This window comes from Gobius niger (assembly GCF_951799975.1).
Source record: "Gobius niger genome assembly, chromosome: 9".
Classification (NCBI taxonomy): domain Eukaryota; kingdom Metazoa; phylum Chordata; class Actinopteri; order Gobiiformes; family Gobiidae; genus Gobius; species Gobius niger.
In genome coordinates, this window is record NC_136860.1 from 11,682,406 (window position 1) to 11,706,405 (window position 24,000).

At 42.6% G+C, this 24,000-nt stretch overlaps 2 protein-coding genes across 2 annotated transcripts in view; both read left to right on the plus strand.

Moving 5' to 3' along the window:
• The window catches only part of ttn.2 (titin, tandem duplicate 2), a 197,167-nt gene extending 182,357 nt beyond the window's left edge, over positions 1–14,810 (plus strand). The window contains exons 224-239 of the mRNA XM_079562796.1: positions 18–611; positions 730–1,020; positions 1,111–1,410; positions 1,545–1,847; positions 1,976–2,278; positions 2,358–2,626; positions 3,118–3,433; positions 3,527–3,832; positions 3,932–4,231; positions 4,380–4,955; positions 5,036–5,341; positions 5,430–5,812; positions 5,905–6,115; positions 6,199–11,859; positions 11,944–12,222; positions 13,558–14,810. Coding sequence (XP_079418922.1) covers positions 18–611; positions 730–1,020; positions 1,111–1,410; positions 1,545–1,847; positions 1,976–2,278; positions 2,358–2,626; positions 3,118–3,433; positions 3,527–3,832; positions 3,932–4,231; positions 4,380–4,955; positions 5,036–5,341; positions 5,430–5,812; positions 5,905–6,115; positions 6,199–11,859; positions 11,944–12,222; positions 13,558–13,850 — 10,691 coding nt within the window. The 3' untranslated portion in view covers positions 13,851–14,810. The remainder of the gene's footprint in view (positions 1–17; positions 612–729; positions 1,021–1,110; positions 1,411–1,544; positions 1,848–1,975; positions 2,279–2,357; positions 2,627–3,117; positions 3,434–3,526; positions 3,833–3,931; positions 4,232–4,379; positions 4,956–5,035; positions 5,342–5,429; positions 5,813–5,904; positions 6,116–6,198; positions 11,860–11,943; positions 12,223–13,557) is intronic.
• A 1,241-nt stretch (positions 14,811–16,051) lies between these two features.
• mylka (myosin, light chain kinase a) overlaps positions 16,052–24,000 on the plus strand; it is a 72,151-nt gene continuing 64,202 nt past the window's right edge. Inside the window, exon 1 of the mRNA XM_079562821.1 lies at positions 16,052–16,181. The gene's annotated coding sequence lies outside the window, so the exon portion shown is untranslated. The remainder of the gene's footprint in view (positions 16,182–24,000) is intronic.

Sequence of the window (24,000 nt, forward strand, 5' to 3'; positions counted from 1 at the left end):
TCTTCTTTGACATATAGACACACCAGGGCCACCAGGCTCTGTCAACGTTAAGGACTACACCAAAGAGTCTGTTGTCATTACCTGGGATGTCCCAAGTCTTGATGGCGGTGCTCATGTCAGCAATTACATTGTAGAGAAACGTGAGGCCAACATGAAATCCTACAAGACCGTGACTACAGAGTGCAGAAAAACGCTCCTCAGGATCACAGGATTGGAAGAGGGCGTGCACTACTTCTTCAGAGTCCTACCTGAAAATATATATGGTGTTGGCGAGCCCTGTGAGACTGCTGAGGCTGTTCTGCTCTGTGAAGTACCATCAGTTCCTGTAGATCTCCAGATGGTTGATGTCACCAAGTCATCAGTCACGCTGCGCTGGGAGAAACCACTCCATGATGGTGGCAGCCGGCTGAATGGATACATTCTGGAAGCCTGCAAAGTTGGCACCGACAGATGGAGTGCTGTGGCTACAGTCAAAGCCTCAGTAAGCCATTATACCATCCAGTCACTGACAGAGAATGATCAGTACCTCTTCAGGGTCAGAGCAACCAACAGCAGAGGAGCCAGTGAACCCATGGACATTGTCACTCCTATCACCATTCAAGAAATTACAAGTAAGGAACCTATTCCACAGAAACTGGCAGATGTGGCCCGATTGAATAATATGATTGTGCTAGATCAAAAAAAAAAAAAATCAGATATTAACTCTGATAAAATGCTATTTTTTTACAGTTATGCCTAAGATCGACCTGACAAACATTCCTCAGAAGATTGTTCATGTGCATCGTGGAAAGCCCATTGATCTGAACATCCCAATAAAGGCTCGTCCACTGCCTGTCTGCTCATGGTCCTTTGGTGGTGTCAAGCTGAAGGACAGCCTTGACCGCATCAAGATTGATAGCAACGGCAAATACACCCACCTTGTTATCCGCGACACCACCATTAATGACACTGGAGACTACACTCTGGAGGTGAAGAACGTCATTGGAGTTGCAACAGAGGTCATCAAAGTCATCATTCTTGGTAAGAAGAGTCTAAATGTAGCTTTAAGGAAGGAGTAAATTCTATATTATATTTGAAATTGTTCTCATCAATGATTTTTGTGTTTACCAGACAAGCCTGGTATCCCACTTGGACCAATGAAGATTGAGGAGACTGATGGTGTCTCTGTGACTGTCAGCTGGGAACCACCAGAGAAAGATGGTGGTGCCAATGTTGGTGGGTATGTGGTGGAGCAACGTGAGGCTCACCGTCCAGGATGGAGCACCGTATCCGAGTCTGTCACCAGACCATGCTTCAAATTCACCAGACTGACAGAGGGCACTGAGTATGTGTTCCGTGTCGCTGCTATGAATCGCTTTGGTGTTGGTGGCTTCCTGCAGTCTGAAGTGGTTGAATGCAAGAGTCCCAAGAGTGAGTTCCATTTTGAGTTCACAACTATTACAGCACACTTAATTGAGTACAACAACAACAATGTTTAAAAACATATATATTTTCACATCTAAAAAAACATTGCAACCAGCTAACTATGTAACATTTTTTGACAGCCATTCCTGGACCTCCAAGCAGACCAGAGGTGCTTGATGTCACCCACGAGGGCATGACCCTGACATGGCAGCCCCCAGTGGACAATGGTGGATCCACTATTGCTGGCTATATCATTGAGCGCAAAGAGGCCCGGTCTGATAGGTGGCTAAGAGTGACCAAGAACCCTGTCACTATGACCAGGTACCGCTCCTCTGGCCTCATTGAGGGCTTGGAGTATGAACATCGTGTCACAGCCATTAACTCAAGAGGTCCCGGAAAGCCCAGTGAGAGCTCTGCCATCACTGTAGCTATGGATCCTATCGGTAAGTGTTAAGCTTTTTATTAATATCTGTTTGGTTGTCATTTCTGTGTTATTTTGTTGTTGTTGTTGTTTTTTTCATTTTGAAGACAGAGCCATATAAAATATTTATATTCTTGCTTATTTTTGCAGATCCTCCTGGCCCACCACTGGAGCCCAAAGTCACAGACACCACCAGGACATCTGTCTCTCTGGCCTGGCTCCCACCTGCAGAGGAGGGTGGTTCTGTTATCACTGGTTACTTAATCGAGATGCAGAAGGTGGATCAAGTGGAATGGACCCTGTGCAACACCACACCAACAAAGATGTGCGAGTACACCCTCACGCACATGCCTCAGGGAGCAGAGTACAAGTTCAGGGTCATTGCCTGCAATGCAGGTGGTGCTGGAGAACCTGTGGAGATTCCAGGAGTTGTTAAAGTCCAGGAGATGCTTGGTATGTTGTGATGGCCAAACTCTCTTCCTCCAGTTACAGGCTCTGTATACATTGTCTACATTGTTACATTTACTTTCAGGTTATCCTGACTATGAACTTGACCGCAAATATGAGGAAGGTTACGTGGTACGCCAGGGAGGTGTTGTCTGCCTGTCTGTGCCAATTAAGGGTAAACCTATCCCAACGGCCAAATGGACCAAGGATGGCCGTGACATCGCACACCGGGCTATGATTGCCACTAATGATGATGTGACTGAGCTGGTCATCAAGGATGCACACAAAGATGATACTGGAACCTATGACCTTGTGCTGGAGAACAAATGTGGCAGAAAGGCTGTCTATATCAAGGTAGTTATTGGGATTTACATGTTGTGGTGTTGTCTGTAAGATTCAGTAGTTAAAGCTCAAACCACGTTATATAAAATTAACTAATTAATAATAATAATTAAAAAAGCAGCATGGTGGATCAGTGGCTGGCACTTGTTCTCTTGTACAGAGCCTTTCTAACGATTATCGATTGAGTGTCATTGTGTGGGCCATTTCATAGCAACAGCAAGTTTGTAAACATAATTTTATAATTTCATTAAACATCATTAAAAAGTGGAATTATTAACCAACATACAAATAACAGGTTTGTCAGTTAACCACTTAATCACTGAAAGTGATACAGTTGGCCAGAATGAATGACAGTGTGTTTGTGAATGCAAGTGTAGTACAACAGATGGAAATTAGCACATGGCCACAAACCGGTGTGAGGTGTTTGTTTGTTTACAACTGAAAATGAACATCAAAAATTAGCAGCAGAATGTGTAATCATCACAATAAATTATTTTGTTTAGGTGAAAGTCATTGGTCGTCCAGACCCCCCAGAAGGACCTCTGGAGTTTGATGACATCCAAGCAAGATCAGTGCGCGTGAGCTGGAGAGCTCCGTCAGATGACGGTGGCTCTGACATTCTTGGCTATGTGGTGGAGAGGCGCGAGGTTCCCAAAGCAGCCTGGTACACCGTAGATGCCAGAGTTACTGAGACATCACTTGTTGTCAAGGGTCTGAAGGAGAATATTCAGTACCACTTCAGAGTTTTTGCTGAAAATCAGTTTGGTGTCAGTAGATCTCTTAAATCCGATGAAGCTGTCACACCAAAAACGCCACTATGTGAGTATAATAGGTTGTTCTAAGGGTTCAATTTCTGTAAAACAAATGTAAATCTATATAAACAGTCTAACAATGCATTATAATTCTTATCAGGTGCTCCTGAACCTCCAAGCAACCCACCAGAGATCATGGATGTCACAAAGACTACTGTGGCTCTGTCCTGGGCCCGTCCTCGTGATGATGGCGGTTCTCGTGTCACAGGATACTTTGTGGAGAGGAGGGAGGTGTCCACAGAGAAATGGGTCCGCCACAACAAGACTCATATTACCACAACAATGTACAATGTCACTGGTCTCATCCCAGATGCAGAATATATGTTCAGGGTTGTGGCCCAGAATGACATTGGAAAGAGTGAACCTGGCCCTGCCTCAGAACCAGTTATCTGCAAAGATCCATTTGGTAAGTAACATGTTGTGAGTTCTAAAATGGTAGCTAAATACGTTTGTATTCCATTTCACTCCATGGCTTTGCATTTTAATACTTCCTTTGCTTTAACAGACAAACCAAGCCAGCCTGGAGAGATCGACATTGTGTCTGTCACCAAAGATTCCATCACGATCCACTGGCTGAGACCTGAACATGATGGTGGCAAGGAGATTCTTGGCTACTGGATTGAGTTCAGAGAGGCCGGAGAGTCTGCATGGAAGAAATGTATCAAAGAGCGTTCCAAAGATCGTCAGTTCACTATGGGTGGTTTGATGGAGGCCACAGAGTACGAGTTCAGAATCTTTGCTGAAAACGAAACTGGACTCAGTCGTCCTCGTCGCACTTCAATGGGCATTAAGACCAAACTGAGTGGTGAGATGTTCATTTGACATTAATAATATATTGTAGTAATATTATGTATGCATGTACTGTATGTATGTATGTGTTTATATTGATGTACTGTATGTATATATATTTGATTTTATCATGCTATTCACTTTCTTTTATTTTTTCTTTGTAGTTGGTGAGGCTCCAGTTTTGAAGGATGAGATTCAAGACACAACAACCAAACTTGGCGAGTCTGGTACTCTAACTTGTGGTATTGTTGGCCGACCTCTACCAGAGATCAAATGGTATCGTTATGGCAAGGAGCTAATCCAGAGCCGCAAGTACAAAATGAGCTCAGACGGCCGCAACCACTCACTGAGCATTCTGACTGATGAGCAGGAGGATGAAGGACATTACACTTGTAGAGCCACTAACGAGGCTGGTGAGATAGAAACCAGCGGTAAACTCCGTCTCCAGGCTGCACCACAGCTCCATCCTGGTTTCCCTCTGAAGGAGAAATACTATGCTGGGGCTGGCACCAGCTTGAGACTCCATGTTGTCTATATCGGCCGTCCCATTCCTCAGATTATGTGGTTCTACGACAAGAAGCCTCTAAACGCATCTGAGAATGTGATTATTGAAAACACAGAAAGCTACAGCCACTTGGTTGTAAGAAATGCTCAAAGAAAGACGAATGCCGGACGCTACAAGGTGCAATTCAGCAATTCTTTTGGATCCATTGACACAATACTGCGTGTTGAAATCCAAGGTAAGATCCTCAAATAAAAAAATTAAAATATAGATACGCAAGGTGAAAGATTAATAACCAAATGATTATATCTTTACTAGATAAACCATGCACGCCTGAAGGACCTCTAGTTGTTGATGCCTTGCTTAAGAGCTCAGCAGTCATCAGCTGGAAGCCTCCAAAAGATGACGGTGGCTCATTGATCTCAAACTATCTTGTGGAGAAGCGGGAGGCCAAAGAAGGCGAGCAGTGGCACCTGGTGTCCTCTTCAGTCTCTGGCACCACATGTCGTGTCGTCAACCTCACTGAAAATGCTGGATACTACTTCAGAGTTTCTGCACAGAATCAGTACGGCGTCAGTGAACCTCTGGAGATTCCTTCAGTGGTCATTATCAAGAGTCCATTCGGTAAGAATATTCTTACAAGCGTGATTATGAATCTATTATATACATGGTCAACAAGTTGTCTAAAACTACTCTTTTTTTTTTTAATTAGAAAAACCTGGTATCCCTCAACAGCCCTTCATCATGGGCTCCACCAAAGACTCTTGTGTTGTCTGCTGGAAGCCTCCAAGCAGCGATGGAGGTGCCAAAATTACCAGCTATTATCTGGAAAAACGTGAAAAGAAGCAGAATAAATGGATGACTGTAACGTCCAAGAAGATTGTGGAGACCAAATATGAGGTCACAGGGCTGATTGAAGGCTTTGAGTATGAATTCCGTGTCAAGTGTGAGAACATGGGAGGAGAAAGTGACTGGAGTGAAATCTCGGCTCCGGTCATTCCCAAGTCTGACCAGACTCCTCGTGCTCCCGTCTTCAGGGAGGAGATAAGGGACATGACAGTCAAGTACCAAGCCAATGCTACCTTTGTCACCAAGGTACTTTCTTCGTTTACTTATATTATTTTATAATTACAACATAGTGTGAATTCCTTTTTTATCATTTAATTGTTGCTTTTTCTTCTGAAAAGGTGGTTGGACATCCCAAACCAATGGTTAAATGGTACCGTGGTGGAAAGGAGATATTGGCTGATGGTACCAAGATAAAATCCCAGGAATTCAAGGGAGGTTACTTCCAACTGGTTATCACCAATACTGATGAAAGCGATGCCATGACTTATCAAGTCAGGGCTACTAATGCTTCAGGGTCTATATCTATGTCTGCCAACCTTGATGTTGAAGGTAAAATGTCTTAACTCGTTAAAAAAGAATAATGTAAAAAAATTGTGTGGAAAAATTAATCAGTTTTTTGTTTTTATTTTCAGTTCCTGCCAAGATCTACCTGCCGAAGGAGCTCCAAGGAATGGGAGCCGTCCATGCTGCCCGTGGTGAAAAGATTACAATCAAGATTCCTATCTCTGGAAAGCCTGAACCTGCAGTTACTTGGCAGAAGGGTCAAGAAATTCTGTCAAACTCTCCTTTCCATCAAGTCATCACCACAAGATCCTTCACTTCTCTGGTCTTCCTGAAGGGTGTTAAAAGCAAGGATACTGGCTATTACATTATTACTGCTAAGAACAGATTTGGAATGGACAAGCAAACCATTGAAGTCTGCGTGGCTGACATCCCTGAAGCACCAAAGGGACTCATTGTAAGCGATATTGCTCGTGATTCAATTACCTTGACCTGGGAGCCTCCTGCAAATGATGGAGGAAGCGACATTATCAACTACATTGTTGAGAAGTGCCCAGCTAATGGTGAAAGATGGATTCGTGCAGGACAAACAACTGACTGCACTATTAATATAATTAATATCTTTGGAAAGACTAAATACCAGTTCCGAGTAATTGCTGAGAATGAGTATGGCTTAAGTCCTCCAAGTAACCCAACAGAAGCAATAACCACAAAGGAAGATACATCCGTAATCAGAAACTATGACGAGGAAGTAGATGAAGCTCGTGAAATTGTCAAAGAAGAAGCTCCATTCTACAAGGTGAAGGAGCTGTCCTCCAAATACACCATTGCTGAGGAACTTGCTCGTTGTCAGTTTGGAGCTGTCTACAGGTGTGTTGAGACTGCAACAAAGAAGACCTTCATGGCCAAGTTTATCAAGGTTAAAGGCACAGATCGTGAGTTGGTTCTCAGAGAAATCGAAGCTCTTAATGTAGCAAGGCACACAAATATCATCTACCTTCATGAATACTTTGAGAGCATGGAAGAGATTATTTTGATCTACGAGTTCATTTCCGGCGTAGACATTTTCGAACGCCTTGGCATTGGCAACTTTGAGTTATCAGAGTTGGAGATTGTTCGCTACTTGAGACAGTTGTGCTTTGCTTTGAAATTCTTGCATGCCAACAACTTTGGCCACTTTGACATACGGCCTGACAACATTGTCTACACTACAAGAAGAAGCACCACCATCAAGATTATTGAGATGGGCCAGTCCAGATTGCTTGTCCCAGGAGAAAACATCAGAATGTTGTTCTCTGCACCAGAGTACTGTGCTCCTGAGGTCCACCGTCATGACCTGATCACCACTGCAACTGACATGTGGTCTGTTGGTGTAATGGCCTATGTATTACTCAGTGGACTCAATCCATTCGCAGCTGAGTCAGTAACAAAAATGATTGAAAACATCTCGAATTGCGAGTATGTATTTGACAGTGAAGCATTCAGGGATATTAGTCTTGAGGCTATGGACTTTGTAGACCGACTTTTGGTCAAAGACAGGAGACTGCGTATGACAGCTCTGGAGGCTTTGGAGCACCCATGGCTCAAGATGAAGCTTGAACATGTCAGCAACAAAGCTATAAGGACTCTGAGACACAGACGATACTACCAATCACTGTCGAAGAAGACTGATTATATTGTATCAGCAGCTCGTATTGCCTATGGTGGTGCCTTCAAGAACCAAAGAGGACTGGCCGTGGGTAAAGTCAAGATCGGCTCAGAGTACCACGGTCTACGTGCTGGTCCAGTCATGCACGCCTCTGCAGAAGAAGGCGGCCATGTGAGATTTACTTGCAGTTTCACCAACTTTGACAAGAGCACAACGGTTTCATGGTTCTTTGGTAACCGTCAACTGCACCCAAGTCCCAAGTATGAGATCTCATATAGCAATGGCTTTGCCAGCATCTATGTGAAGGACATTGAGGAGTGTGATGATGGTGTATATAGATGCAAGGTTGTTGGTGATGACGGTGAGGATAGTGCTTATGGAGAACTCTTTGTTGAGTCTGTACGGAGCATAAAAGAGTACTACCTTAGCCGCACTGTCAGGAAACTCAGGAAGAGGGTTGACAAGACAAGACTTCTACAGAGACCACCTGAGTTCACTCTACCTCTCTATAACCGCACTGCCTACATTGGTGAAGATGTTCGCTTTGGCGTCACTATTACCGTACATCCTGAACCTCATGTAACATGGCTGAAGAATGGTGAGAGGATCAAACCAGGTGATGATGACAGCAAGTACACATTCATTAGTGATAAAGGTCTTTATCAGCTGGTGATCCACAACCTGGATATGAGTGATGATGGTGAATACACTGTTATGGCCCACAACAAGTTTGGAGAAGACAGCTGCAAAGCCTCTCTCACTGTGACACCCCATCCAGTTATGGAAGACACTATGAGACCCATGTTTAAACGTCTGCTGGCTAACACTGAGTGTGTTGAAGGCGACAGTGTCCGCTTTGAGCTCAGGGTTACTGGAATACCCGCTCCAACTTTGAAATGGGAGAAGGATGGTAGGCTACTAGAGCAGAACTCTAAGGTTGTTGTTATTGAAGAGGATGTAGATTACTATGTCCTGCATGTCAGAGAAACTCTTCTGGAGGACTCTGGTGTGTACAAGGTGACTGCAACCAACTCTTCTGGATCTGCCAGTTGCCAGGCGACTCTCAAGGTGGATCGCCTTACCTACACAAGAAGAGAGTACAAGAGTGAGCAGGAAAAAATGCGACACATTCAAAAGCAGATTGAAAAGACAAACAAGATGGCTCAGCAGATTGCAGCAACAGCAGAACTAGTACCATTGAACCCTTCTGCTCAAGAGGCTCTTAAATTTGCTGCAGAGATGTACAAGCCTGCTGTTAGCACCAAGAATGTCGAAGGTGAATTCAACATCACTGTAGAGAAGTCAGACACCAAGAAACTAGAAGAGGAGAGAAGACTCTTCATGCCATATGAAATCCCTGAGCCTGTGGTTCATGATCCCAGAGCTCTTGATGAGGACAAAGGCATCAAACAATTCATGCCTCTGTCTGAAATGAAATGGTACAGAAAGATACGAGACCAGTATGAAATTTCAGAGAGAACAGAAAGGATTGTACAGAAGAGACAGCGCCGCATCCGCTTGTCCAGATGGGAACAATTCTATGTCATGCCTCTTCCAAGAATTACAGACCAGTACAGACCAAGATGGCGTATTCCCAAACTCACACTTGATGATTTGGAGACAGTAAGACCTGCACGCCGCTCACCGTCTCCTGAATCTGAGGTCTCATTCAGATCTCGAAGAAGATCTCTGGGAGACCTGAGTGATGAGGAGGCCATGATTTCAGAAGAGGAATACATTGCAATGAAGAAGGCTGAGGAGGAAAAAATGATGCTTGAGGATGAACTTGAGCTTGGATTTTCTGCTTCTCCAGTTCATAGTCCAGTTCGTGTTGAGAGACGTGAAGAGAGAAGACAAGAAGTCCGACATGAAGCTGTTGAAGTTACTGAGACAAAGAAGAAACGTACAACTGTTGCTCAATTTATGAGAAGGAGAAGGTCATTGTCACCGACGTACATTGAGCTGATGCGCCCAGTGTCAGAGCTTATCAAGCCACGCACAAGACCTCCAGTTGATGTAGAGGCAGGCCAGGTAGAAAGAAGGTCGCCTACTCCGGAGAGAACACGGCCCCGTTCTCCAAGTCCAATCAAATCTGCAGAAAGGTCCTCCCGTTCCTCTTCTAGGTTTGAGCGATCAGCCCGTTTTGACATCATGTCCCGATATGAGGCCCGGAAAGCTGCACTGAAATCTGAGAGAAAATTCCAGGTGGTTAGCCAGACTCCATTCAGTCTGGATCATGTACCTAGAGTGACTGTCAGAATGCGCTCTCATCGTGTTCCTATTGGCCAAGACACTAAATTTACACTGAACATCCAGTCTAAACCAGAAGCTGAGGTGCAATGGTTCCACAATGGTGTCGCGATCTCCGAAAGCAGCCAGAAATATATCTTTTCGAATATGAGTGGAGTATTGTCCATCACTATCTTGGAATGTCAAGAAGAGGACAGTGGCACGTACCGCTGTGTGTGCGCCAACTCTAAAGGAGAAGCCTCTGACTATGCCACCTTGGATGTGTCAGGTGGTGGCTATACTACCTTCACATCCCGTCGCAGAGATGAGGATTCTGCCAAAGGACATGTTCCAGAGGCCTCAAAAATTGATCATTATCACACAACTCACTTCAAGACAGGTTATGCAGCAGAAAGTCACATTGCGGTAGAAGAAACTAAGACCAAAATAACTCATGAAAGATATGCAGCCTCTTCTGAGAGATACTCATCTGCTGATAGATATGAATCATCTATTAAATATGCATCCACAGAATATTTGTCATCTGGGTCTTCTTATTCATCTGAAAAGTTTTCACTTACTGGAAAGCATGCAGAGAAAACAACAGAGCTAAAGGCAAAGACTACAGCAGCAGTAGAGGAAAAGGTGAAGCCTTGCCTTCCTGCAAGAATCCTCACCAAACCTCAGTCTGTGACTGTATCTGAAGGAGAAACAGCCAGATTCTCTTGTGACATTGATGGGGAGCCTACACCTACTGTGACATGGATGCACAAGACTAAAACACTAACTTCCACTCAACGTGTCCATATCACTTCCACACAGTATAAGTCTAATATGGAAATTTCCTCTGTGACATCTGCAGATGAGGGCAGCTACACAGTTGTGGTTGAAAACTCAGCAGGCCGCCAGGAGGCTCACTTCACTTTGACTATCCACAGACCACCTCCCAAGACTGAGGTCAAGGCTGTCAAATCACCAGAACCATCGGTGAAATCGCCAACTCCTAGTATAAAGTCACCAGAACCAACAGTCACATCTCCTGTTCCATCTGTGAAATCCCCTGAGCCCAGTGTTAAGTCCCCAGAACCAGCAGTCAAGTCTCCTTCTGTGAAGTCGCCTGAACCAGGTTTGACCTCCCCCGTGCCAAGTGTGAAGTCTCCTGAGCCAGCTGCAGTCAAATCACCCGAACCTGAAGGTATCAAATCACCGAAGGGTGTTAAGTCTCCAGAACCTGGCATCAAGTCTCCACAAGGAATCAAGTCACCAGAAAGAGTAAAGTCTCCTGAACCGGAGGGAATTAAATCTCCACGCGGCGTGAAATCTCCTGAACCAGTTGGAGTCAAGAAACCATTGGGAGTTAAATCCCCTGAACCTACTGGAATCAAATCACCAAAGGGCATTAAGTCTCCAGAACCAACTGGAATCAAGTCCCCAAGGGCTTTGAAATCACCTGAGCCAACTGGAATAAAATCCCCAAGAGCTCTCAAATCCCCAGAGCCTGAAGGAATCAAGTCACCTCCAAGGATGAAGTCTCCTCCTCCCATCATGTCACCAAAGAGGGTTATGTCTCCCCCTACTGTCAAAGCGCCTCCCAAAGTGCTAAGCCAGGTATCTGCTGAAGCTTATGAAGGCTCAGTGAAAATGTCTTGCACTTGTGAGAGCAGTGTCAAGGAGGTGGTTTGGTATGTCAAGGGGAAAAAGATTTCTCAGAGCAGTCATTTTGAGATGCACTACTCTGAGGGTTCATGTAGCCTACTCATCCATGACCTGTCAGACAGTGACCAAGGAGAGTACGTCTGTGAGATGATATCAGATGGAGGACTGTCTAAATCTTCCTTTTCCTTTACCGGACAAGTGTTCCAGTCTATACTTATGAAGATCAGCGCATACAGAGAGCAGCAAGTGGCACTTAAAGGTGAGAATTTGTATCAAAAAACATATTGTATAGACTACTGTAATTTATTTACTTAAATATCCTATTGTTGTTGTTTCTCTCCAGGATCAATGACAATGAGTCATAAAGAGTCATCTTCGTCAATGATGATGAAGAAAGAAGTTCACATGATGGAAGAGTCCTCTTCCTTTTCATCCGCTCAGCAGTCCATGATGTCTTCAATGATGGAGTCCAGCTCCTTTGGCAGCATGGCAGCAGAGATGAAGTTTGAGACTACGTCAATGTCCAGCATGTCCTCCATGGCCTCAGAGTCATACGCAATGAGCTCCAGCAGTCTTACTGAGATGTCATCCCACATGGAAGGGTCCATGTTCAGATCAATTGGTAAGCCATTTAAATAAGTTCAAATGAAACCAAATTTTAATATATATATTTTTTAAATCATCAAGACTGGCCAATCAAACTTGGATTTCACATGCTTTCTTTCAGTAGATATTCCAGTGAAAATCCTGCAGTATGGCACTGTTAAATATGGTGTTTTAAATGTAATTTGTCACTACACAACAGCTGTGCACATCCCGACTGCATCCCTCTGCGACTGAGGGGTGTACTTGTTTCTAGACTGCTGTGTGTTACTAAACACAACAGTCATGGAGCTAAAGCTAACCTGCTACCCTTTAAGTAAGTAAGTAAGTGCTTTATTTGTTATTGTACAAGTGTACAACAAAATACTGGTCAGGTGTTAGTCCTGAGCCACTGCGACAGAGCCGTGCTGACCAGCAGGAGGTCGTGGAAACCGTAGCACCTGGAGGAACCCGGCTGGCTGCCTTCAGTGCTCCTCTGATCCTCTGAAACAGTGCAGCGCCGACTGGGTTTGTCCCTGTTTCAGAGCGCCGTCAGCTCGTCCACCTCCTCCTTCCTCTTCCTCCTGCACAGCTCTCTCCGCTGCACAACAGTCTTTCACCATCATCTGGGAAGCGCTTAGCAGTTAATCTGTTTTATTCTCTAGTGAACGAACATTAGCCAGAACAATAAAAGGCATGTGTGGCTTAGCTGTGAGTCTCATAGACTAATACTCAGTGTGAGTTATATATCGCAAATATGTAATTTCACATAGAGAGCGCTCTAGGCTTGTGTACCAGTATCTTCTACTCCTGTCCCACTGAAAAGTAAAAAAAACGGTAATGGAGCAGCAGAAAAAAAGTTTTGAGTAAGCAAGAAACTAACGAAAAGCAGAGGTTACTGCAATGAAGAAAGCAAAACAAGCTAATCATGGGCTAAAAGCTAGATGGCCAGAGCCGGAGGAACAATATCGCAAATGGGTGCTTGAACGACGTGCTGCCAGGAGAGGCTTGTCAACGGTGCAGTTACACCTCCATGCCCAGTTAGTTGCCAAGGCTGGTGCGACTTATTCTCCGGAGTGACTTATATATGTTTTTTTCTTCTTCATTATGCATTTTTTGGCTGGTGCGACTTATAGTCCGGAAAATACGGTACTATTGTCATCAACATCATTATCATCATGATAATGATAATAATACGTTGGAAATAAAGCAGGACAATGTTCTAATTTGTAGCCAGTATATAATATTTAAATAACAATATATATTGAAAATAAATTTACTCAATACAACAATTCACATTTAGAAAAGGCCAGTATTTTTCACTGTTATCATAAATTATTTTATATAATTGTTCATATGGATATTTTCTTTACAGGTGGTCCTCCAAGGATTGAAGCTCTGCCAGAGGACATCAGCATTGAGCCAGGCAAAGTTTTGACAGTGGCTTGTGCTTTCACTGGTGACGCGAAACACATACAGTGGTCACGTGGTGGAAAAACCATTGAAGTTACAGCAGGGGGACGTTTCCACATTGACACCACGGAAGACTTGACCACACTCATCATCACTGGGGTGAAGGAGGAAGATGCTGGAACGTACACTCTCAAACTGTCCAATGAGCTTGGCTCAGACACAGCAACTGTTCACATTAGTATTCGATCAGCGTAAAAAAAGAAAACTTGCAATTTTTTTCTTTTCCCTACTCCCATGCCTTTTTATTTATTGATTAAGCAAAATAAACTTAGACCTTAGACCCACTTTTTTTGTAAATATAAAATATTTTTGTACCAAACTTGACATAAGTTATGCCAAACTAGACTTAAGTCTAAAGTTGTTATAAATGTGCCATATTGGACTTAGGATTTTTGATCCTTTTTTTCTGTGACATGTACATAATGTATATAGCCGAAAGTAACGGTTATGGAGAATGTATGCATTGTAATTTATGACAATCATAATTTAACTGAAACTGTATGAAACTAAATGTGGTTTAACAGGAGAAAGTTTCGCATGGAACGAATACCCTGTTAAACTAAGTAACTAAACACTGTGCCTCAACAAGAAGTTGAAGTCTAAGATTGCCTCAACAGGTAGAGAGTCTCCCTGTTGAAGTTACCTCAATCAGAGACAAAACTAAGAACTGCTATTAAGAGCAGTGAGCTAAGAGTGTGAGATCCTGAGTCCTGTTTGCATCTACCCTCATGTAAGCAGGACAACTGGACCTCACTCTCTGACTGATTATGTCATACTGCCATTTTTATGACAGGCTCACAGTGCAAGCGGCCTGCACTCCCTGAGCAAATGTTTTGTTTAGTGCTCTGTTTCTGGCAAATGACCACAGGCTGAAGTTCCTTTTGTACCATCAACCTGGCAAATCATTTGATACAGGAGCTGTCCTGTGCTTCTTTGCAGAATCAGAGCTGTCTCTCGGAGGTCTGCTGTGTGTTTGTGTGTTAGTTTATAGAAAATCACCTGTCAGTCGAGCTGGGTCTAGGTGCCACCATCTAGCAGTGCCATAAAAGGACGAACCAGAACGAGGCCCTGCTCTTTGGTGTGATTGAAGTAGTTGTAGTATTTTCTGCTACCTCCCTGAGCTTTTGTCATTAATGATTTAATAAAGCATGATTGTCAGCACTACTGGATGTCTCTATTGCATTTTTCTTTACGTCATTACAGAGTCATAATCACACAGAAAAAAGAAAAATATGAACACACCAGCTCAAGTAAACCAGATAACCAAACACTTTATTAAATTAACTACAAATATAAGTTTATCAGAAAAAAGTAAGACTGGATTGACTAGCATTTATTACTAGGGCTGGGTTTAAATACTCGATTTGAATCGATTTTCCTTCGAATAGCCCAATATCGACTAAAAAAACAACCTTAAATTGATCCTATGGTTGTATTGAACTATGTTTATTAGCTCGTACCTCTAGCCCTCCGGGCGCAAAGTTACAGCTTGGTAAAAAACTCGCCCCCCCGGATATAAAACCTTTACGCACATGTTTCCTTGTTCCGCATATCTCCCAAACAGATATAGTGGTTTATTTCCAAAAATCTTGGACAGCTTCAGTCTGAGTGTTAGTGGTGGCCATGTTGTTTACTGTCAAAGGCCAGCCTGATTGGCTGGGTCAGTGCATCATTACGCACATGGCAAGAAAGGGCATTCACTTGTTAATGTAAATATTCATATTTTTACAAATGTGAATATTCATATCTTTACTAATTTACCAAGTTAGAGTTAGTTTCTATTTGCAGCATCAGTGCCTCTGTGACTGTCTTCCATGCCCAAGTAAAATTGGTATCCTGAAGCTTCACAGCTAGAAGGTCCCGGGTTCGATTCCCACCTGGACGGGCCTTTCTGTGTGGAGTTTGCATGTTCTCCCCGTGTCTGCGTAGGTTTCCTCCGGGTAGAATCAGTGAATCCTCCAGCCAGGTGATTCTGATTGTTGCTGCGTTTTTGTCATGTTTTTATCTCTTTTTTGTCATATTTTTGCTTTTTCATAGTTTTTCTTTTGTCGCTTTTTTTGTTTTTGTGACGTTTTTGCAGCTTTTTATTTTTTTTAATTTTTTTCGCGCTTTCTTCCTCGTTTTCGTTGCTATTTGAACGTTGTTGTTTTTTTGGAAGGAGCTTTTAAATTTGGGTAGGCTACTGCCAAACTGGCGGAAATGTGCTCTGTTCAGGTGGGGGTTAAGAGAAACCCCCCCTCGGTCCGTACCGGGAGCTGCACATGTGGCCTCAATCTCTCTCCATTTCCCCCCATAAACAGTGCGTAAACGCGGGTACAGCCCTTTAAAGCCAGTGCCCCTCCTCCTCCTCCTCGTGTAGCCTGTGTGCCAGTGTTTTGACTCCGGTGCTGAGAGGTGGAGCCCGGGCCACACGGAGCAGAGGAGCTGAGAGGAGAGGGAGCTGCTAGCAAAGCCGCTGTCAAAGCCCCGATTCTTGGCGTGAACAGAGACGCCAGTGTTCTTCACCTGGAGACGGACGTGTATTCGGTAAGTGCAAGCTTTCCCTCCTTACTTACTGGCTGTACTTTTGACAATTTGATAAGATTGCTGACGTGTTTCAACCACCATTGGGGATGTATTTATTTTCTTCTTTTGCCACTTACTTTTAAAAGTTACGCACGCTCTCTCCAGGGGGCGGGTCGGCGCGAGAGAGCGTTTCCCGCTGAGAGCCGCGCGTTACCCTCATAGACATCAAAACAAACCATGGGTACATTTCTTATCTGGTTTGTAGCTATTTCGCTCTCTCCATCTGCTTTGACCAAAGCCTGGTAACAATAACTATATTGAATCTTGTATACAAAGAAAATGAAACCTTTTTTCATCTTCATTTTCCGAGTTATAGGGGAGAGTGGGGTAAGAGAGTGTGTAAAACTAAAAACAGTGTAAAATAGATACCTGGGCTGCCCCCTGGACTCTGTGGAGGAGGTGAGGGACAGAGGGTGTTAGCCAAGCTCACCTCCATCATGGACAACACCTCCCATCCACTGCAGCTCTTTGAGTGACAGACTCAGTGCAAAAAGGAGCACTATCACAGGTCCTTCATCCTTACTGCTGTCAGACAGTACTACAATACTGTAAAGTAACATGTGCAATAACCTATTTGCAAAAACTACGTGCAATCATCTCTGTATCACTTTATCATCCACTTGCACTATGACCATAGATGCACTGCCAATAACAACATCTGTTTATTTTATTCTTTTATTGTTTATACTGGTAGTCATTGTATATAAGACACCTCTATTTATTCTTAAACTGACATTTCCTGTCTATTCTGCACCCTGAGTGTTTCTTCAGAGCTGAATGTAAGTGAATTTCTCCATCATGAGGTTAATAAAGTTCTTATCTTATCTTATACAAAATAAGATAAGATAAGATGGGATAAGATAAGATAAATTGTCTTATAAAGATAAAAGATAATTCTTGAACTATCAAGCCAACTGTCAGGCCCTCCATCCATCCATTTTCTTCCACTTGTCCGTTTCCGGGTCGTGGGGTTAGCTATTAGAGCTGCCCAAATCACATTGCACCAGCCCCTTATGGCGGCTCCTGCAGGTGGTGGGTCCACAGAAGGACGGCCTCGCGATTAACCGGGCCTGTTGGTCTCTCATAAGGGACTGCTGAACCGCTCTCTGTCTGACCCGTCACCCAGGACCTGTTTGCCCTGGGAGACCCTACCAGGGGCACGAAGCCCCCGACAACAGAGCTCCCAGGATCATGCGGGTGCTCAAACCCCTCCACCACGTTAAGGTGGCAGTTCCAGCAGGGGACAGCTCATCATGTTGATATTAAACCCATTTAATTTTAGTCCTTCAGTTTTTTAATCCTGATTATTTTGTAGACTTTGTGTAACTTATAGCTCGCTTTTAGCCCCAGGGCCTCTGTTTTGGGCCTGGTGATATTTTCTTTGTGTTGTACTTATTTAATCCTACTTTTGTCCCGGTTTTGTTGCCAGTCCTGGCAATCAATGCACCCTAAATATGTTGAAGTCATGGCCTTTACGTGCAGTGAATGGTCACCACAACACTTAGGATGGAAGAAAACAACAGGAAAACCACAAAATTGTCAAACTGCTCAATTTGAAATAACTTAAATGTCACATTGCGAGAATGAGAAGAGTAGCCTGAAAATGTAGCTACACAAATATTTCAAGTATTTAAGTAGATGTGTATGCCTACATGAGCTGTAAGTTCCTGCACAATTTTGGGGGAAAATGACATTAATGACATTCTTCAGACAAATTGTGATTGCGATCAGTTTTTTAATGTGTAAATCACGATTCCGTGCCCTGTGCTCCTTGTACAGTAAAGGTGGGGTATGGACTGAGCCCCACAATTAGGGTTGCCAAGTCCTTCTGCTAATAATATGCATAAGCTTAAAATAAACAGAAAGGAAATCTCATACGTCCTCTGTCCCAGCACATTTCCCCAATCAAGTCAATGCTAGTGCAGACCCCAGTCATTAAAGCTCAGTTTCTGAGTTCTGAAGGTTCTTTCAAATGAGGAATGGCATGTTCATACATAATGAAGCTTCAAACACCCCAAGTTCAGTTGTATTGCCTTCATTTAACCACTGAGATTGCATCCTACAGCCTATATCTGTTTAGTGACAATAACTAACATTTGAGAGAAGACAGAAATATGAACTATTGAACTAATTTAAAATGTCATCTTTTATTCAATTTGTTAAAATACTGTGGCGTCACATTCGTAGACAGGAGTCCACCATGCTGGCGGCTCACATTGAAATTCAATGGGCACAATAAACATCAATCAAACGTATCAAACATGTGTGTTGATAAGATTTCCCTCACATGACCGGCAGCCGCAATGGCAACTCTCAGTCATCAGTCATTTCCGTAACGGTTTCATTTAACGGTTGCGAACTGTGCAGCCCTAGAAGTTACGTAACGCTTAATTTCACGTCCCTTTCCATTTCATAGCCGAGCAAATTGTACAAATGGCCAATCATTGTTTTAATGCACGTGATTACTGAAGGATCCATGTTGAATGCAACCCATCTTAAAGTTATCTTAATAAATGAATAGAAAGTAGATTGAAGTTGCATTGTAGACCTCTCTCTGTCACTTCATTAGTATTGCATCTCCAACTGCTGTATTTCCTTCAGTTTCCTGTTTTCTCCCCAGAGAGCAGGAATTCCTTTTGAAGCCACTGATATTTATCTGATGAGTAAAGGATAAACCTCTTTATCACCAAGTTAGCGTACAGTAGCTTGAGCCAAAGGGGGATTTCCAGCTAAATTGAAACTTGCACACTGGATTACTGTAATTTGTGGCAGAGTGACTAGTACTCTTGATGTTCCCAGCCCAGACCTGTAATTTTTTGGACTGTGTGAACGAAAGTGAGTTATACTGTTTTTTTTTTTGATGGTGCCATTAATCATACCAGATTAATCACAAGTGGCTGTAATTGGCGAATGTGAAAATCGAATTGAATTATTTTTGCGAAATCTACTGTCAATTATCTCATAAACAATATATATTTACACCAAAATAGAAATAAAATGTGTATAACAGAAGAGAGGCCATGACACGACAATAACGCAATAAAAAAAGCGTCAAAAACACAACTAAAAAAAAGACAAAAACATGACACAAATATGACAAAGGAAGCAACACAGTGACAAAAATGAGGATGAAAATATAAAGCAAAGCAACAAAAGAGCGACAAAAACATGATTAAAAAGTGATTTTTTACAAAAGGGGGAAAAAAGCCACAAAAGAGTGAAAAGAAACAGATAAAAATGCAACAAAGAAGCAACATAATAGCAACAAAGACGTGCTTTCTCCAAACGTGCTGGAGAAATGACAGAAACACCTATAAAACGTGACGACAACATGACAAAAAAGCAATGACAAAAACCGATGAAGAAAGCAATAAAAAATGACATAAATAAGACCTTTTTTTTTTTTTTTTACAAAAACGTGACATAAAACGCAGTGACAACGCAAAACAAAAAGTCACAATCAGTTTTGTAGGAGTTAGCTTTCAAATGGCGTTACTCTGTAAGCTCCAGTCGAGGCGCTTTGTTTTAGATTTAGGTAAAGCTGCCCTGGAAAAAATGCACGGGGGGGTAAGAGGTTAAAATATGTACTGCACTGAATATTTATTTCTATAAGACACATAATACAATACGTTTCAAAATGTGTATTTTGTATATTTGATAGTCTTATAATAGTCCCCCTACATGTGACAATGTGACATCCTTACCTCTGATTATATTTGCTCATAAAAGAAAACTAATGAATGTGTGTTGAAGCAGACTGAGGAGCCCCAGAAACAAGCTACTTAGTAAAACTATTCCAACCTGTTCTTCTGGTTCCAAATCCCTTTCATGTTGGTACGTGATGTGGTTGATATAATACACTTTACACTTCTAAAAACATCTTCGTAAAAATACTGTAGTAGTTTTAGCCATCATGCTTCTGTCTGGCCTTGTTAAATTGTGCACTGGGGGAACTTTGTCTCAATACAAATAATTGCTGATTTGATTGCAATTGAAATACATTGTCTATGATTAGATCGTCTGTGCTGCATTGACATTTCAACCTGACTCATACCACTCACAGAGAACACTTTACTTTATTGATCCCGATCACTAATGCTTGTGTCCAGCAGACCATGTGGTAAGTATTTCTTTTTGTATGAAGAGTTTGAGAACCCCTGCTTTGTGCTCTCTAGCGCCCCCCCCCCCCCCCCCCCCCCCCCCTTTGGCATTTTACTCTTTGCCTTCTTCTACTCTGACCTCTGATACTGTTGAACCGTCAGCGCGGCCTGTACTTTATCTCTCCTCATCATTATATACACACACATACCCACGGGCAGGGCATGGAACCATAATGGTCCTATAATAACAATACTTCCATTAGACGAACCTGTCATTATGAAGCTGCCTATGTGCCTTTACTGTGCCCTCTCGGCTCTTATTGCACGGAGGAAGAGGTCGGGATCGTGCCGTTAGCCGGAGCAGTCGCACGCTGTGGTGAAGGGAAGTTTGTGAAACGCTCCACTGACACCAAGGAATCTGCCCCGATAAAACCCTCCAACCTGCCCCTGAACTCTGGAGGATTCGTCCCTATCTGCCAATCTGAACCGGTCTTTGCGTAGACCGCCGCTGGCCAACTCAAACTGTGGCACATGTAGGTTTCCTTGATGGTATTTTAGGAATTTGTTTGTCCTGGTTTAGTGTTGCAGTGCTTTACCCTGAATGAATTTGAAAAGGAAGCGCAGGTCGGTCTCCAAAAAGATTTAAACCAAATGTTATTCTGACATATGGAGAAACATTTTGAAAGGTGCTCGACGTGCTGGATGCTTTGGCCTACTGTGCAGCCCTCTCCTTGCCCATTTCCAGAAAGTTTGGGTCTGAACTTTGTGGCCAAGTTTAGACCCAAACTTGTCAGCATCACTACTAGTTTAACCCTGAAGCTTAGATGTGGATTGATGCTAATTTATTTCCACTTTTGACATCACAGAAGTGCCTTGAGCTTCAGTATGCATGTTGCTACAAATACAAATACGTCTTTAAGCCAACAACTTCCCAGATCTGTTTGGAACATCTCCATACAAATGAATGACGAAGCCTATGTAAATGAGTGGCAAGGTAGGACATGTCTGTTTCTTGACATTTATATAATTTCTGTATTTTTTCCATCACGAACATCCTGTATTATAAAATGATGTTTCAGTGGCCACTTGATTTGTTTCTGACTCCACAAATCTGACTGCGTATGATTTAGCATTTAGCTTAGAGGCCACTTTTATACGCTAATTCATATCTGAAGTAATCCCTAAATAAGGTTGATGGGTTGACAACAGCTGAAAACATCTGGATCATTTATGTTTTGCGCTGTTTTTGATGGCTAAATGCTAACGGCTATTGGAAATATACATTGAGCGGGCAAACAAACTTTTCAAACTGATTTTATTTTATTACTTTAGGTGATCCAATCATAGTTTAGTAGTAGTGAAAACTAACTCAGCGATTGCATTCTCCAGATTCTGCACTTCAAAATGACATGCAGCGTGTCCATATTGACGGAGGTTTAGTGAAACTTGTGTTTAACAAACTTGAAGCTAAACAATATTCATTGCGATGTTTGTCACCTCCCCTGAGGCCTGGGGAGTTTTGGGAGGACTCAAGCTCTGACTTTGCCCTTTCCAATACAAAAAACAGGAAGTCTCTATCGGACTTGGTTTAGTCCTGGCTTAGATCTTGTTTGCTCTTTTCAAGTGCTAGTCTAAATCTGTTAAGCATGGTTTATACAGCTTGTTTTAACATGGTTTAGTTGTTTAGTTAAGACTAGCTTTAGTGCAATTTAAGTTCTAATTTAAGCATGTAAAAGTCCTGGTTTAGTTCTAGTTTAGAGCTTGAGCAAACATAATCCTACTTTAGACCTTGCTTACATACATCTAGCTTAATCCTACAATTCAACATGGAATAATCCAAGTTTCGACCTCGTGTTGGCAGGAAATACTTTTTACACTACTGCTCTTGTTAATTATGCAGTGACATCTGTTCTTTTCTCAGTGCACTTGTTCGATTGTCTTTATGTATTTGTCTACATTCTTCTGTCTGAGAGTTTCCTGAGTTTGAGACCGAACTGTGTCCAAAGCACACACCAAACCACAAGGAAATGTCTGAAAAGTGACACCAAGAATTAGAGGAATTTTGCAGCGCTGAATGAGATTTCAAGTGCAGCTTGAGGTGAACGGGCCGACAAACTTGGCAGTCTTTTACACAAACAGTAAAAACGTCATTCTTGCTTGTGGTCAATAGTAACTAAAGTAGAAGATTGTTTTTAAATGGTTTAGAAAAATGAAATCACATATTGTTCCTATTGAAAACACAATATGTAGGTAATTACATGCCAATAAAACGCATACAGCTGTAAAACGGGCTGTTTGGTCATGTTGCACTGATAATGTTAGTGCAGTATTTGACCTGTGCAGGGATTCTCTGTTGGCTCAGGTCATGAACGCCTGTCCAGTGTAACAAGTGAAGTGATGAGTCCACAGTGTGCCACTGTTTCGGTATCTGCCATTTCCATGGTAACGCTCAGTCACTATCTCAGTGTGTGAGAACAAGTGAATGAAGATGTTTCGGCTCAGCTTTTGCAAGTTTTTCTCTTTCTAAGATTGCAGATTTTCAGCATTTTTGAAATCAAAACATTTTCAACTTTGAAAAGAGGGAATCAACATTGTTGTGGGGGCCCATGGCATTCTTTGATCAATAAGCTGCACCAGCCACCTTATTCCTGCGCCCCATGAGCTCTTACGTGAAGTATGGGTGGGATTTGCAGAGATCACATTTTCAGGTTAAACTGAGCTACTGTCTGTGTATGAAGCCTCATCACATGCGCCGCATTTACACAACAACACGCCATGTTTGTAGTTTAACTACATTTAAATATCTGTGACAGCAGATCATCATTGCCTTGTCTAACCATCAATGTTTTGAATAGGGCAGTGTTTCAGGTTTTTAGGTAGAAATTGCATTCCATGCCTGTATCCTCTTGGTTTAAATGAGTGCAATATTAATTGTGTTAAGAGTCTGGCAGTCATGGTTACATCTCTATGCTCAGACTTTCCGTCTACTGCTTCCCACCCTCTTGGTCCTTCTCCCTCACAGTGTGTGTGACTGCTTAAATTAGCCAATCACAGTGAAGTGTGATAAAAACAAAATGTTTTTAATATTAGCCATTTCGTCAATTAGAAAGTGTAAAGACATAACAACATTCTGAATCGAGGTTTAAGTAAGGTGAGGATTATATTCAATTCAATAATAATTTCTTGTTCAATAAATTTTCACAACTTGCGCATTCACTGGAACTGTATAGTGTTTTTTTTGCTTGTCTGGACTTGTGCAAGTCCTTTTCAACCCTATCTTCCACAAATGTGGGGCATTTTTCAACCATGAAAAGTTAGCTACTGTCCTGAATTATAACTTTGTGTATTTCATTGTAGTAAATGCTCTGAGAGTGTGTTCACCACAAAACAGTTTCAGTCAACTATTCTAGTCAACAATTCTAGAAGACAAGGGGCGACCCGAGGCACAGGCTTTGTAGCAATCCTATGGCCCAGACCAAGCCATAATATGATATCAGTACTTTCTGGTTAGATATCAAAAATACCTCAGGTCTTCTGTTTGAGCCCATGTAAGGCACTGGTGCCATGACCAGGCAGAGGGAAGGCGACACACGCTGTTTGCTCTGAAAACATGTGCTGATAAAGTCGAAGTATCTGCTGAAACCTGTCTGTTTATTTTCACGCTGGCATTACATCATGGC